The following is a 15,779-nucleotide window of genomic DNA, read 5'->3' on the forward strand; positions in this document are numbered from 1 at the left end:
TAATAAAAAACAAATGTATTTTCTTTAAAAAATAGCCCTCCCCAACAGAGTCCCCATACTATTACATCATACAGAGCCAAAATAAGTTGCTTCCATGTCCTTTCATTCAACCAATTGAGAAGTGCTATGACAAGGACTGTTCTTGATCAGTGGCTTTTATATTGCTTAGTCAGTGAGGCTGGGTGGAGCGGATTCACTTGTGTCCTCATCATGATGCTTTTCCCAGGGTAATTCCATGTTGTCCTCCCCTGTTGCAAGGTGCTTTGTGTCTTCAGTGAGTGAAGATAAGAACTGCATCTGGGTCAGTGGTGCTGGGCTTACCCAAGCTGAATTTGAACACAGAGGGGCCGGGGACTAACCCCAACTGCAAAGGCCCCGCTACATTGGTGAGCCCAAATTCATTACAGGTTATATACAAATCACCTTGGACACGTGGGGTCAGTAAAATGGTGTACAAAAGCATTTTGAGTGCGTAAGTCCATAAACATGAATCCCCCAAAAATTGGCATATCATTAAATCTCTATCGTCATTCCCTTCCAACATAAAAGGTGCTCTACCACCCATCAGACATGATTGGAGGCGCTTGAAGGCCAAGAAGTGAAAGTTGTCAGACTACTTTTCGCATTGTACCCCCTTGAGGATACACTCTGACACTACTCATCACAATACAGAACAGCCTTTCAGTTCACCTTTTACACAACTGAAGCTATGACTGGCAGGCAAAAGTGAGCATAATAAGCTCCTATCTCTAGGAAAACATAACGAAGGTGGCTCAGAATATCCAGTCATAATAAAAATGTGATACATGCGTTTCATAAAGTCAGAAAGTGATCAGAAGTGAAGGCAGGGCATATTGAGTAAGTACCCCCCCAAATAACCTGTGTAGCAAACCCCTATCTGTGTTGTCCATGCACACAGCGCACCAATGGGGGATCATACACCAGGCTGGGAGGAGGGGAGCTAAAGCAGAGTGTTAAGCGGGGTATGGATAGGGGGGAAAAAGGGCGGCGGTGTTGGAAGGAGGGGGTAAGTATTCATGTGCGGGTTTTAAGGGGGGGCAAGTGCATGCGTGGAGGCGGCTCGGTACACACTCAGTAGAATGTGAGGGGGCATGAGTGTGCTTGTGTTGATCGACGCTGTGGTCGATGTTTGTAGGTAGGACAAGCTATGTACAAAATGTAATTAAAAAAAAGCCGCGCTATATGTGCGTGCAGTATGGGTGTGTGTGTAGGTGTATGTCAACGTAGTGTATTGGTGTACGTCGTCCCCATTGACATAGGTTGGAATGTGTAGCTAGAATGTGTAGAATGATCATATAGCCAAGGTCAAGTGCTAAAAGTGAGGGAGAAACACTTTTCATTCGGCGTTCTCTGGCCCACATCTTTTTGCTGCTTTCACACCTACACAGACAAGATGAAGACCTTGTATTGCTACCGTTACTCTATTGGTTCAGCAAGCTTAGAGAGGTTGTAGGTGTGAGAATATGTATTATGTAGGTAGGTAGGGGTGTGTGTAGACCTGTGTGTGAAGGCTGAGGGAAGACAAATATCCCCATTCTGAAGTAACATAAACCAATCAATCAGGTAAAGAAAGTGCCTCGTATTTCCTTTCGCAGAGTAAATGCATTATGACACAAAGATTATCTTCCTGTTTACATAAGTGCCCCTTTTCCATTGGTAGGCATCACATTAGGCTGGTTAATAATAATAATGCTGGTTTAGGTGCATGGGATGTGAGTATATTCAAGTATATTCAATACACTCAATGCAATGGTCCCTCTAACTTCTACATTGGCCTCTCTCTACTGGCTAATTTTAAGAGGAGACTCCCCAACCTGCACAGATACAGTGAAGGACTTAAGTCTCATGTATCTACGATATAATACACCTGCTCTTTCTATCTTTGCTCTATTTCCAGTATTAAGAGCAGAGGGCTAGCCTCACACAGACACTTCATATTAGGTGCAGGGTGGCTACATGCTAATCTCTAAGTGCTAAGTGCTAAAGTACCATACGTCCCGTTGCGCGCCTCAAGGCCATAAAAATACAATAAAAACGGCAACATAAGAATGGAGTTCATGATATAAAATTTAAACGATATTAAGTGTGTCCTTTTTGTCACCCTTCCCCCCACCCGGGGGTCCCATGACTCCTGTTGTACCAGGGGCTTGGAACAGAACACGGGCATCCGCCATGCGGATAGGTTAAGAGGCAGCATTGTGGTGGCAGTCAAAAGTCTCGGGGCAGCTCAGCGCCCGTTTTCCTCCCCTCCATATTGCATACATAAGAGTGTGGAAGGTCGCATACAATACCCTTCTTTTTCTCCTCTTCTTTTTTTTTTAAGTCAACATAAAAACAGTCCTGGTAAAGTAAATAAAAATAAACACTTAATTATATCAACAATGATAATAATAACCGTTGTGCAGGACGCTGCAGAGTCTGCCTGGGTTGATCAGGTGAGGGGTGTATAGTTCTGGTACTAGGGTGGTTTGGCTGTGGTGGGTCAGTCAAGAGAGGTATGTGGAGTGTGTGGGTGGTCACAGCCATGGAGGGAGGAGAGGTGGAAGGCTTCCAGTGCGCTTCCGGGCCCATCACCGAGGGATGGTGAGTCTTAAGGACAGTGGTGGTGGCGGTGATGGTGGTGTGGGGTGGTGCTCAGGCGAAGTACATGGTCCTCAGCGTGTCGTGGTGAATCTGCACCGCCTTGGCCAGAGCCTGGGGGTCCCGACCGTTACTCTGACCAGAGACATGGCTGCCCTCCCCACTACAGTAAGGACAGAAAGACACAGGACGCAATAAGTACCGAATAAGATCTGGAAATTATATGGTGCTTATCTTTTTCATTCATTTTAGGTTGAGGCATACAGCTGGATCTACACAACAGATGGCATGGAACATGAATTCATCTTAACAATTAGACTACATTTGAAGTCTTAAACATCTGACAACAGATTTAAGTGGAATGTCCCTTTAAACGTTAACTAGACCACCATGCTCACCTGTCGTGCTCCTTGTCCACCAGATGGTAGCGGGCACGGAAGGCCACGAGGCGGGCGTAGTAGGCTGGCGCGGGGATGGAGACGGAGCGGGTACAGCGCACGTAGGTGTGGCACAGCTGGTAGGTGAGGATTTGCAGCTCGTCGGCGGTGAAACGATTGTCGTCCCACAGGACGTAGTAATGCGAGGGCCGACTAGTCCCCTGCAGAGTGGAGAGACCATTTCATCACTCACGAGGGGGGGATTACTTGAAAACATGAATAATCAGTATTAGGGCCCTGTGTTTTGCCTGGATTTTAACCTTTTGTTTAAAGCTTTAACTTCAAACTGTCCCCTTTTCATGTCAGGTGGTCCAGCAACATCCTCAGACAATTGTTTAATCTTTGGTGCAATTCTCATTCCTGAATAAGGCTTAAAATACAGAATCAAATCTTGCTATGTCACATGATTGTGCAAAACACAGGGCCCTAACAATATGTTTTTAAACCTGCTCTTTTAAAGTTTTCCATATGTACTGTTTTAACTTACAGTCATTGTTATGTTTTATGTTGTGTATCGTGTAAATATATGCATGCATTGTTGGAGATGTAACTCTCAATGTGATTTCTATGGTTAAATAAATAATAAAATAAAAGGATACAAATGAAATAGCCATGGAGCCACAAAGGACCGTTAAAGAGCTGCATGTGACTCAAGAGCCAGGAGGTTTAGAATGGCTCAGGTTAGACAAACACAGCTGGACAGCAGCAGGAAGCTCCTCCCCACTCACCTGTATACCCGCATGACTGCAAAGGTAGAAGTCAAACTCAAACGGGTGAGTGATGCTGGTGTCCACTGTGGTCCCTGCAGGAATGTTACCACTCTTCCCGATCTACAGGAAAAGACAATACAGGACCACAATATTTAATTACAAACACTTATCCTAACATTACAACCGCAGACCACATCAAATAAGCTCACAGGCCGCATTTGGCCCGTGTGCCGATAGTTTGAGACCCTTGTTCTAGAGTGAAACCTATAAAGCATGATATAGTTATGGTTAGAATAGCTCTGACTGTTGACTCACTCGCTCAGACTTGTCGGCACAGAAGAGGCGTGTGTGGTGGCGCTTCTGGACCACAATGTAGGTGATACCAGGCTGGTAGTCCTTCTCCAGCTTGATGCACGCATCCCTGATGGCCAGAAGCTCATAGTGGAGTATCTATGCAGAAAAATAAAATATTTACTCGTTATCTGTCCAACTGATATCTTTAGAGGTAGTTGCGTTGCTCCCCTCTTTCTGTAACTCTTCCCAGTATTGTGTATTATTGTCACGCTATACTATATCAAATCCTACTTATTCAGAGATTAACTACATACCATTACTTTACTGCTATAAACTACTAGGCCTATTGGTCAAAGTGAGGGAAAATACAGTGATCTGGCCAATTCAACTCTGTCACTTATAAATAATGAAAAATGGATCCCCATCTCTATTGATAACCATTTACAACCCCCAACGACAGAGACCAGTAAGTACCTGTGGGAGCTGCCCCTCGGGCACTCCGTCCCTGTAGAAGATGATCCTGGTGGGCTTGAAGCGGGTTGACTTGTAGAACTGGATCAGCAGTTCTCGCACCATGTAAGAAAGGTCTTCGATAATCTCCTGCCTGGGCCTCTGGACCCTGACTGTGGCACAGTACCTGCTGGGGTGGGCGTCCATACTGCCTACCACCTGGAGAGAGAGAGGGAGAGAAAAGAAAAAAAATAGGAGAGAGGGATGAGAATAAAGGAGAAATGAGGGGACGAGCCCTGCAGACACAGACTAGGGCCTGTATTCAGAAAGCATCTCAGAGTAAGAGTGATGATCTATGATCAGGTCCACCCTGTCAACGTAATCTTATTCACTATTAGCCAAAAGGCAACTGATCCTATATCAGCACTACTACTCAGACTCTTTGTGAATCCAGGTCCAAAATTCAGAAACCATACCTAAAAAGCAAAAACTTTGAAAATACAGAGATGAGCTGAAAAATAAAGACAGACAACCCAAAACATCAATATTTAATTCAGTGTTCTATGATACACCTCTAGCCAATGATACAACATGAGCACTAGCATCCTCTAGATGAGGATAGGCGGTGTAGGAAGCTCTGTGTCGTCAGCATCTATAACAGTAACCTTGTAGCCTTACGCCTTGTTATTGTGAGAAAAATGGCCATCCTTCCTGACCACCTCTGTAAGCGCAGACACACACCCACAGAAGCACATACAGACGCATACAGAGGGCTGTGTGACTCAACAGCCTGCCATGATCGCTTGGCAACCACACAGCCAACCACAGCCAGGCCCGGGTTACGAGGATCAGGGTGACGTCATTTCTTCCCTGTCTGTGAGTCAGTGCTGAGCCATTCTCTTCCCCTTCTCCACCTCTTCTTCCTCATCCCTCCCTCTTAAAATACGATGTACTCTTAATACAAAATCATTTGTGTTAACAAATAGTATTGGTAGTATTGGAGAAGCAGCCTTACAGCGGTAATGGAGGGCTTCTTCCCGTCTCCAGCAGGGGGGTGTGTTACATCGGCCCCCAGGAAGATGACAGGCTCCTGGAACACTGCTGACCTGCGAGACAGGAAGGGAGAAGGGACAAATTCCATCAAACTCACAGGCGTGTGTCTGATTTTAAAGAGTGCTCATATACATGAATGCGTTTCCATCCAGAGCACATTAAGACCAAGTTCGTATTCATTAGGTACCAAACGCAACAAAACAAACTGAAAAAGGGACTTTGCGTGCCATAATGAACCCAACCCAGTGGAGAGAGTTGGTGAAAGTTTACCGTTGGTGGGGCACCAGGATATTGTTGATTCCCCCCAGCTTGACGTTGATCTTGAGGCAGAGGTTGGAGAGGGTCTGGGGGGACGTCTTCACCACGTTCTTCACCTGGACACACTGAGTGGCCATTCCTAGGAGAGTGTCTCCCACCCTCTTCACCTCCGCTACACAGGACCAGTAACAGGCAGAAATTAAGTGCAGATCCCTAACCGCTAAAATGAAGCAATTATACACGGAGTACAAAACATTAAAAAGACTTTCCTAATATCGAGTTGGCTGGATGTCTTTTCCGTGGTGGACCATTCTTGATACACACAGGAAAGTAATTGCAATGATGAGATAGATCTTATTTGTTTTATTATCTTGCTATCATACTGCGTTCAACAGCGTTCGATCTTGCCTAGCTATCTTGTGTCAAGAGGACCACAATGGAAATAAGTCCATTGTGACTGTGTGTTATCCTCCATGATTTTACTCATGTGCACATACGGCTTTTTCAAGTTTTATGTGTGTTTGTTGGCACCTACTACCATACCCCGTTCAAAGGAACTATTTTGTCTTGCTCATTCACACTGAACGGCACACATACCTAATCCATGTCTCAATTGTCTTAAGGCTTAAAAATCCTTCTTTAACCGGTCTCCTCCCCATCATCTACACTGATTTATGAAAAATGTCCTGTAATATTTTTAATTGTTCAATATTCCATTTGTCACGTATGTGTTATGCATTTTAAATGATATGCAATTATTAGTCATGTAAATTCTGCATTTCTTCAGTTTTATCTGTGAACAAGAATAAATAAACCCAAACTCAGCATGAATAAGGCCAATCTTACCGTAGACGGGGGTCTTTCCAGGCAGGATGACGATGATGAGCTGCAGTCCAGAGTAGGTGTTCTTCAGGTGCCTGAACATGGGCTCCACACTGTCGGCTCCCTGGGCGTATTTACAGAAACACGGCTGGCCCTGAATGGGCATCCCAGCATCCTTGGAGATCTTACGCAGCTGGTCTGTGAAGTTCCTGAGGAGAGTGGTGAACGTTTTTTGTTAGGAAAGGAACCTGGTTCACATGGTGGTGCTGTCTGCGGAGTCCAGGACTGTGTTTATTAAGCACCAAACGGAAGACAATGGACTGAAACAGGGATGTACTATCTGGATTTCTCCAACGGAATGCTCATATCCAATTGCAAACTGTTTTAGACCGTTTCCCATAGTGTGCACTAATGAACACAACCCATACCACAGCAAGTAAAGCTCTAAATGTAAAACAAATAACACTATTCTAACACACAAAACTACCTAGCAAAGCCAAGAACAGTAAATATTTTATCTTAAGATAAATATTGTTGCACTCTGACAGGAATCTCTAATACAATGCCTGAAGATATCCACTTCCCACACTACCCCGACTCCCAGAAGGGTGCTTACTTGAGCACCTCCTCCCGACACTGTTTCTGGGGGGCGAAGCAGGCGATGGCCCACACCTTGATCTCAATACCGTTGTAGAACTGCTTGCCCCTCATGTCCCACACCCCTTGGTTGGGCGTGGCGATGGCCCGGTTCTGTGAGGTGGAACAGGTGGGAGACAAAAGCTTCAGAACCAGATCAATGTCAGGGCTGTTTGCACTCTGAAATCCACAATTACTGTAGTGGGGACTGACTTCTGAAGCCAGAAGCCTGGTTTGATATAGAGTGGTGAGCAGGAACTCTGTGGACCCTTTGTGTCCGGAAGTAATTTAGTCATTCATCGCAGCCGTTGGTGCTCTGTCGAGTTGCTATTTTCTTATGTCAATTAACTCGTGGCATTCCTGGATTACTCATAAAACTAATAAGGTCTATATCAACAGTAGTCAGTTTATAAAAAGGTTAAGGGTACAAGACTGGGTACATGGCTGTGTTGGCAAAATCACTACATATCCCCTCAAGCAAAGCAGGGAGAGGCTACCCGTTGTCACAGTTCCAAGACCCGTCAGAAACGTCCAGCTAAACCTACGCCAATGACTAGCAATGTTATTCTTCACCACAGTTATCTTACGGCAGATCGAACCAGTCATGACTATTCAACAACACAATAAATAATTATTTGTTTTTTTCAAGTTTCTTTCCAGCGAATTTCTTAGTTACATGATTGTATAACTAGCAAATTAGTTTTGAAGTTGAGGGTAAAGTATTTATGAAGTTTGGCAATGAGGACAAAAACTAGCATAGTTCAGCTAGCCAGCAGGATATAGCTGGGCGCACATGCACACGAGATTAATTCAGGACATGAATTGCAGTTTTTAATACCCTGATATCAGGAGCTGGCAGCGAAAGGTTTGATTAAACAATTCAGAGACTAAAACGAATATATCAGATGACATATTTAAGGAGAGCGAATCGATATTCAATCCCGAAATAAGCAGTAACTGTCAATAGTAAAACAAATCTTGAAACGATGTTTGAGTGAACATGAATCCAGAAAATGAATAGTGAAGTCCTTCTCACCACTCTATAGCCTACTGGTGACTGCTGTGTGGGCTACTCCTGCTGTTACTGTCATATACACTACCGTTCAAAAGTTTGGGGTCACCAAGAAATGTCCTTGTTTTTGAAAGAAAAGTAAATTTTTGGTCCATTAAAATAACATCTAATTAATCAGAAATACAGTGTAGACATTGTTAATGTTGTCACTGAGTATTGTAGCTGGAGTTTGTTGATTTTGAATGGAATATCTACACAGGCGTACAGAGGCCCATTATGAGCAACCATCACTCATGTGTTCCAATGGCACGTTGTGCACCGGGGCCTCCCACTCCTCTTTCTATTCTGGTTAGAGCCAGTTTGCTATTTTTTGTGAAGAGAGTACTACACCGCGTTGTACGAGATCTTTGTTTCTGGCCGAGAAAGTCTTTGTTTCTGGCCATTTTGAGCCTGTAATCAAACCCACAGATGTTGATGCTCCAGATACTCAACTAGTCTAAAGAAGGACAGTTTTATTGATTCTTTAAATTAGCACAACAGTTTTCAGCTGTGCTAACATAATTGCAAAAGGGTTTTCTAATGATCAATTAGCCTTTTAAAATGATAAACTAGGGATAGTTAACAATGTGCCATTGGAACACAGGAGTGATGGTTGCTGATAATGGGTCTCTGTACGCCTATGTAGATATTCCATTCAAAAATCAGCCGTTTCCAGCTACAATAGTCATTGACAACATTAACAATGTCTACACCGTATTTCTGATCAATTTCATGTTATTTTAATGGACAAAAAAAATGTGCTTTTCTTTCAAAAACAAGGACATTTCTAAGTGACCCCAAACTTTTGAGCAGTAGTGTGTATATATCTGGACAGTAAACTGTGCTAAAAAAACTGAGCAAGTACACAGCATTTTCTTTGTTGTAATTAAGTACATAGAATTGTAAGGATGCTTAATGTGGCCGTACTATAAGCGTGATGTCTCTTACCCGTCCTCCATACTGTAGGATAGGGGCAGGCAGCACCCTTCCCGTCACCTCCGCCATCTCATCCTTCACCTTGATCCCAAACTCCTGGATGTACGGGTCCAGGTTAAAGTTGGCATTTTTCATCTGTGGACAGACGGGGACAACAGATAGGATGTGTTATTCATTCTCTCGTGTCACATTCACACTGCACAATGCTGTGCTGTCAATTCACATCTAATCTGTGGAGAGAATAATAGGAAGTAATTTACTATGTACAGTCTTTTCCCTCAAGTCTAGTAGTAGTATGTGTTCATCTGTGTTAAATTCATTAATGCCAATTCTCATGTTCATAGCTGGTAGTTTCGCATTGCAGCCTCCAGCCACCAGGCGGCACCACCGACTCACCAGTCGGCTGATCTCCTCCTGTCTGTCAGGTGCAGAGCGAGCCGTGGCCTTGATCATAGTGGACGTCTGATTATCTGTCAGTTTCTTGATGCAGCGCTGTCCTGCTACTATGTTACACACCTGCAGGGACACAAAACCAAAAACCATTGAGCATATTATATAAGCAGGAATTTCCTTCTCAGGTACAGAAAGCAACTGGATTGGATGTTTCTCACCTCCAGGGGCAGGTAGGTGTGCTTCTGCTCCTGCCCCACCTGGAGGCAGGGCAGGTGGGGATACTTGAGCTGCAGATTGTACTTCTGCTTGAAGTACTGGGCTACCGTACATTCTACTGTCTGTCCACTCTCAAGCTGCAGGGGAAATCTGGTAGGGAATGTGTGATAAAGATGGTAAATGACTAACACAGCAACCTGAGAATAGTCATCCCATGCCTCACATTGATGCAAGCGCCTCCAGAAAACCACTGGTGTCTTCACTAAATGCTAGAAAAAATGTGGATACTAAAAAAAACATCCATCCTCGTCACAGACCATATCTGTACTCAGAATCACAAAGACCAATATCCCGACTGACACTGATGATTTATAGGTCATGACTTTTATTGGAATTCTCTCAGACATATCATCCACTCAAAACATCCCTTCTCCGGGGAGCATCAGTAGGGTCAACCGTGTGACGCTACTCACGTCTGGTGGCTGGCGGGGCGTCGCGTGACGTTGCAGACGCGGTACTTCCTCTTCATCTGACCGCAGTGGGTCACCTCCACCTTCAGACCTGGTAACGCCCACCGACAGCAGGGCACAGACACACACAAAGATAAGAGCCAGCAGTAGTGACGGCAAAGGGGACAGACGTAGATGGGGAGAGGGTGGAGGAGAAGGGAAGGACATCAGAGTTCTCCCCATAGGCTGTGTGCACAGAGGCGCTGCTCCACCAGTCTTTCAGTGGTTCACGCTTTACTCTTTAGCGCCATCGTGTGTTCTTTCAAATGTATTTCTTTATGAAAACTCAAACAAAACGTATAATAGTGCTTTCAATCAGGCCGTTTTATAGAAATTGAAAACATTCTGGGGAGACTCCTGGGGTAGAAAATAACAGGGGGCGTGGTGGAGAGAAGGATGAATCAGGATGAACGTCAAAGAGAAGGTGGAGAAAAGGAAATGGAGTAGTGAGTGAGTCAGAGAAGATAAGAGAAAGAGTGAAGTGAGTGATGGGAGAAGGAGTGAGTGGGAAGGAAGGAGTGAGTGGGGAAGGAAGGAGTGAGTGATGGGAGGAGGAGTGAGTAATGGGGGAAGGAGTGAGTAATGGGGGAAGGAGTGAGTAATGGGGGAAGGACTGAGTAATGGGGGAAGGACTGAGTAATGGGGGAAGGACTGAGTGATGAGGGAAGGATTGAGTGATGAGGGAAGGATTGAGTGATGAGGGAAGGATTGAGTGATGAGGGAAGGGTTGAGTGATGAGGGAAGGGTTGAGTGATGAGGGAAGGGTTGAGTGATGAGGGAAGGGTTGAGTGATGGGAGAAGGAGTGAGTGATGGGAGAAGGAATGAGTGATGGGAGAAGGAATGAGTGATGGGAGAAGGAGTGAGTGGGGAAGGAATGAGTGATGGGAGAAGGAAGGAGCGGTGAGCCGAGTGGTGGAGTGAGGAGTGATGTGAGGGGATTGTCTGAGGGGGCATTGGTGAGAGGCAGGCGGCATGGCGTGTGGAAGGTACTCACTCACTGTTCAACGGCCCACCTTTGATCTCCTTGGTGAAGCGGACCCTCTGCGAGTCGGTGAGGGTCTTGGGCTGCTCGTCTATGTTGCGGATGTCCAGGACTTCACACATGAACTCGATCACCGGCTGGGCTTTGTAGAAGGCCGTGGCAGATACTAGAGGGAGAAAGAGAGCAGTAAGTAATGCATTCAGTCTGAAAGGAAGTGAAGTGCAGCGGAGACAGAAGCCCAGTGGTATAGGATTATGTTATTCCTAAGCATTCCTGCCTGTTTCGGTCCGTTTTCTTCCATTTGGTGCCTAATGAACACAACCCAATACTATAGAATGAAGTCATTTCTAAGCATTGATCTGCGGTGAATTTTTATACCACACAAAATGGATGTTAAATCATAGACCACTGTGAATGTAACTTTAAGAGCAGACCTAACATATAACCTCTTGTGATCAGATTTTCATTCCATCATGTAGATGCAACTTTTTATGCAACAAGGTCTGCGACTTCATACCCTCGAGTAGATCTTGCCTGGTGGGACTAAGCCGACTCACCGTCAATATTGAGCATCATTTTCCACATGGCGGGGCGTACAGACTGGTGGAAACCAAACCACACCTCTCTCCCCCCTCCCAGGGGATGGTAGTATCCTTCAGGTGGGGAGAAGAACGATCGTCCCACCGGAGTGTACCTAGATGACAAAAATGACCTTAGGGAGAATGACTCATTTGAGTCCCAGCACCAGAGCATGACTCAATGTCCAGTAATTCTGTGTCACCTATAAGGCTTTGCAGACATGAGCCCAACAGAATGATTCAACAGCTTATGTCTGTGATCGAGTCAAGCCTCCAAGTCACTGTCTGATTATTAGATTTACCGTAATTTCCGGACTATTAAGCGCACCTGAATATAAGCCGCACCCACTGAATTAAAAAATATATATTATTTTGAACATAAATAAGCCGCAGCTGCCTACCGGTACATTGAAACAAATGAACTTTACACAGGCTTTAACGAAACACGGCTTGTAACAAAAATAAATAAGCTTTAACGAAACACGGCTTGTAACAAAAAATTAAAAATTAGCAGTAAGCTTTAGTTGTCTTTTTGCACTGGATCAATTCCTCACGCTGCTGTTTCCAACGTCTTATCATCGACTCATTAAGACCAAGCTCCCGTGCAGCAGCTCTATTTCCTTTTCCAACAGCCAGATCAATCGCCTTCAACTTGAAAGCTGCATCATATGCATTTCTCCGTGTCTTTGCCATGATGAGGGTGACAAAATGACTACCGTAATCAGAATGATGGGAAGTTTGAGAGCGCTCGATTTAATCTAAACAGTAAACAAAAGGTTGTTTGACCTTAACCCGTTAGGCAATTTCATTGGTCTAATGAAAGCTTCATGCCGCCAAAAAACTGAGCACGTCACAGAATGTGTTTTTTGGGAGAAATTTTTTTTTAAAGCGGGAAAAATCCATATATTAGCCGCGTCATTGTTTAAGCCGCGAGGTTCAAAGCCTGGGAAAAAAGTTGTGGCTTATAGTCCGGAATTTACAGTAGTTCATGTGACACCTTTACACAGTTCCCAGCTATCAGGCATCTGTTGTTCCGGTCATCTCCTCTAGATATGTAAATATAACAGAATCTAAAACTAAATCGCTGTTCAACAAGTTTGATAGGAATGTCTTGCTATTGTTAGAGAGTTTAAAAAAAAATCCTAAATAACAAACCATTCACACCTCAAGGCAAACGTATGCCTTTCAATCAGTTTGAAGACAACATGCACACAGAGGTGTCCTGTGGCGAGTGTGTTGCGTGTTCTGACTGTTTGTGCATCATAGATCCTCACTTTACAATTAGCTACACGCTTCTCTGCCCTTGCTTTCATAGTGTGTGCGTTTGCATTTGTGTGTGTGTGTGTGTGTGTGTGTGTGTGTGTGTGTGTGTGTGTGTGTGTGTGTGTGTGTACACACTGGTGGATGTGCTTAGTGTACACAGTGTATCGTACCTCATGGAGGCTAGGTGGCGCATGGCCACATCCAGGGCTTGGACAGAGTCCAGGGGGACCTGCAGGCGCCCGCTGACCAGTGTCTCCTGGAGCAGACGCCATGACACCGTGGCCAGGAAGCGGATAGACACCTTGAAGATACGATCCTTCCCCTCCCCGGGGATAGTCACCTCAAAGTCCACCTTCAGGGAGAAAGAGGGGGATGAGCAAGAGCAGAAAATGGAGCAATGGAGGAGAGTGTAGGCGGAGGGGAGATGGGTTATAGGATAAAGAAATGGAATGGACAGACAGGAGTAGAAGGGGACTTGCTCAAAATGTATAGTACATACCACTTTCTCTCCCTTATGCCTACCTTCTCACTTCCGATAGGAAGCGCTAGCACCGTATAGATATTCTTCTTGCCGTCGTACACTGGCTTCCTGTCGCCAAAGAGCTGGGGCTTGAAGTGTTGCACCATGTATTCCACCACTTCCCTGCAGGGGGCGACACAGAGTCAAACACATCAGGTTCACCATCATGGCCATCAGAGGTGACAAAACCACAAAAGACTACCATCTGTCAAGAAATGTAGTGGTCCAAATTAAACCCAACATCCTATCAGAAATCTGGATTTAGGATGGGTGTTTTTTTGGGGAGCAGGGAAGACTCGATTCTATTGGTTATGGATCAAGCAGGATACAGCTGGTGAGAGGTGATGGTCTCATGGTCGTGGGGGAATACCTAGGACAAAGGGAGGTAGGGGAGGTAGCTGTGGGGCCCTAGCACCCCTGAATACATGGTGCCTTGGCTTTCGTCTAAGTGTGGGGGTAGAGTGGACGGGGTTGAAAAGGAGAGGTCATGTGGAGTTGACCTTTCGCATGCCTGCATGGACCCTTTGTTTGAAAAAAAAAACTCCTACTAAGTAAGAACGAAGCAGGAAGCTCCAAGATGTGTTTAGTGTGTGTACTTCGTATGGAACATTTTCATCAGGCAAAGTAAAACGTCAGATTTGACTCAGCTTTTCTGTTAATCAAGTAAAAGAAAGAAAGAGAGAAAGAAAGAGAGAGAGAGATATGCTTTTTTGTTGTTGGATATACAACAGTTGAGTTACTCTATGAGGTTGTACAACGGCTGAAATCCTCAGTCAAATCAAAGGAAAGAAACGCAGGCGGCTCAATTGGCCAACCATTGAAACCAATGTCTGATGGTTTAGAATAGATTGGCCAATGATGACCACCTTACAATGGGGATCTCTTGAAGACCGTTAATTATATCCTGGCTAGGTAATGGTGGATACTGGACTAGAGAGTCATAGTCATGGTGCACTAATGAACTGTGAGTTTCTCTCTGAATCATCTTGAGAAGTTGTTTGACCTCTACAGACTTCTACATAGAGTGCGGTCCTCCGAGTTCTGGCTATGGCTCAGTTCTACAGTCCATATTCTGTGGTTGTTAAAAACATTGGGGAAATGTTAGCGATCAAGTGGACCACTGCTTCACTTATAGTTGGGGACACCTGGGTGACAGGTGTTGAGTTGGGTAACCTCAATCCCCAGGCTATTGCCCACAGGGGACGAGGTCTGGCACATGAGACTATGTAGGGGGACACGTTACTCTACCTGTTGACCCGTCGGGGACACTTGTCAGGCTTGATGTCCACCTCGTAGTGGAACACGTCCATCTTGGGGATCTCCACCTCAAAGTAGTTGGCCAGCAGCTTGATGGGCTTGCCCACCGTGCCCATGCCCGGCCGGCGGGGTGCCTGGAACACCTGCTGCAGGGGTGGGGGGAAGGGCCCCATGGGCACTGGAGGGGCAGAGGTGTCGGAAGTTTAGCAAGGGCAGAAACGGTTGGGATGTGGGTATAGGAGATGAGGAAATAAATGGAGTAATGAGGAAAGAAAAGTGAGTATGGGCATGTGATGATGGGCAGAGAGAGGGGGCATGGGCATGTCATGATGGGCAGAGAGGGGGGCATGGGCATGTCATGATGGGCAGAGAGGGGGGCTTGGCCATGTGATGATGGGCAGAGAGGGGGGCTTGGGCATGTGATGACGGGCAGAGAGAGGGGGCATGAGCGGGATGACGAGTCAGGAAGAGGCAGGAAGACGTAGAGAGGAAGAAAAGAGCAACAGATGGACAGGAAGGAAAAGTTTGAGCAGCAAAATATGGGGATAAAGAATGAAGGAATGGGTGTACATGGGAGAGGGAGAGAGGGGGTGAGAGGGTGACACGAGACGAGGATATTGACGAGGGATAATTGCGGGAGAGGGGGGAGAAGGAACAAAGCGATTAGGGTGAGAGGGAGGGTGTGAACGAAAGAGAAGGGGAGAGGGTGGTTGGTGGTTCAATGAGAATTAAGGGTGAGAGAGAAAAAGAATACATTAGGGCGACGCTGGATACACCAAGCCAGACAGACACTGAAAGAAAGATAGACATTT

The 15,779-nt window shown here is 45.4% G+C and overlaps 1 protein-coding gene across 8 annotated transcripts in view; it reads right to left on the bottom strand.

Moving 5' to 3' along the window:
* The window catches only part of LOC106582818 (protein argonaute-1), a 21,339-nt gene continuing 5,560 nt past the window's right edge, over window positions 1-15,779 (bottom strand). The window contains exons 2-19 of one of the 8 annotated variants that reach the window (XM_014166299.2): window positions 14,959-15,145; window positions 13,713-13,833; window positions 13,361-13,542; window positions 11,907-12,043; window positions 11,366-11,515; window positions 10,331-10,418; window positions 9,860-10,007; window positions 9,645-9,764; window positions 9,261-9,383; window positions 7,242-7,405; window positions 6,650-6,834; window positions 5,816-5,975; window positions 5,508-5,598; window positions 4,517-4,711; window positions 4,064-4,198; window positions 3,767-3,868; window positions 3,000-3,199; window positions 1-2,767 (exon numbers count right to left, since the gene is read on the bottom strand). In XM_014166299.2, the coding sequence (XP_014021774.1) occupies window positions 2,656-2,767; window positions 3,000-3,199; window positions 3,767-3,868; window positions 4,064-4,198; window positions 4,517-4,711; window positions 5,508-5,598; window positions 5,816-5,975; window positions 6,650-6,834; window positions 7,242-7,405; window positions 9,261-9,383; window positions 9,645-9,764; window positions 9,860-10,007; window positions 10,331-10,418; window positions 11,366-11,515; window positions 11,907-12,043; window positions 13,361-13,542; window positions 13,713-13,833; window positions 14,959-15,145 (2,600 nt within the window). In that variant the 3' untranslated portion in view covers window positions 1-2,655. Of the gene's footprint in view, window positions 2,768-2,999; window positions 3,200-3,766; window positions 3,869-4,063; window positions 4,199-4,516; window positions 4,712-5,507; window positions 5,599-5,815; window positions 5,976-6,649; window positions 6,835-7,241; window positions 7,406-9,260; window positions 9,384-9,644; window positions 9,765-9,859; window positions 10,008-10,330; window positions 10,436-11,361; window positions 11,516-11,906; window positions 12,044-13,360; window positions 13,543-13,712; window positions 13,834-14,958; window positions 15,146-15,779 lie in introns of all 8 variants that reach the window. The other 7 variants (XM_014166336.2, XM_014166327.2, XM_014166318.2 and 4 more) reach the window with 7 other exon arrangements.

This window comes from Salmo salar, chromosome ssa02 (assembly GCF_905237065.1).
Source record: "Salmo salar chromosome ssa02, Ssal_v3.1, whole genome shotgun sequence".
Classification (NCBI taxonomy): Eukaryota; Metazoa; Chordata; class Actinopteri; order Salmoniformes; family Salmonidae; genus Salmo; species Salmo salar.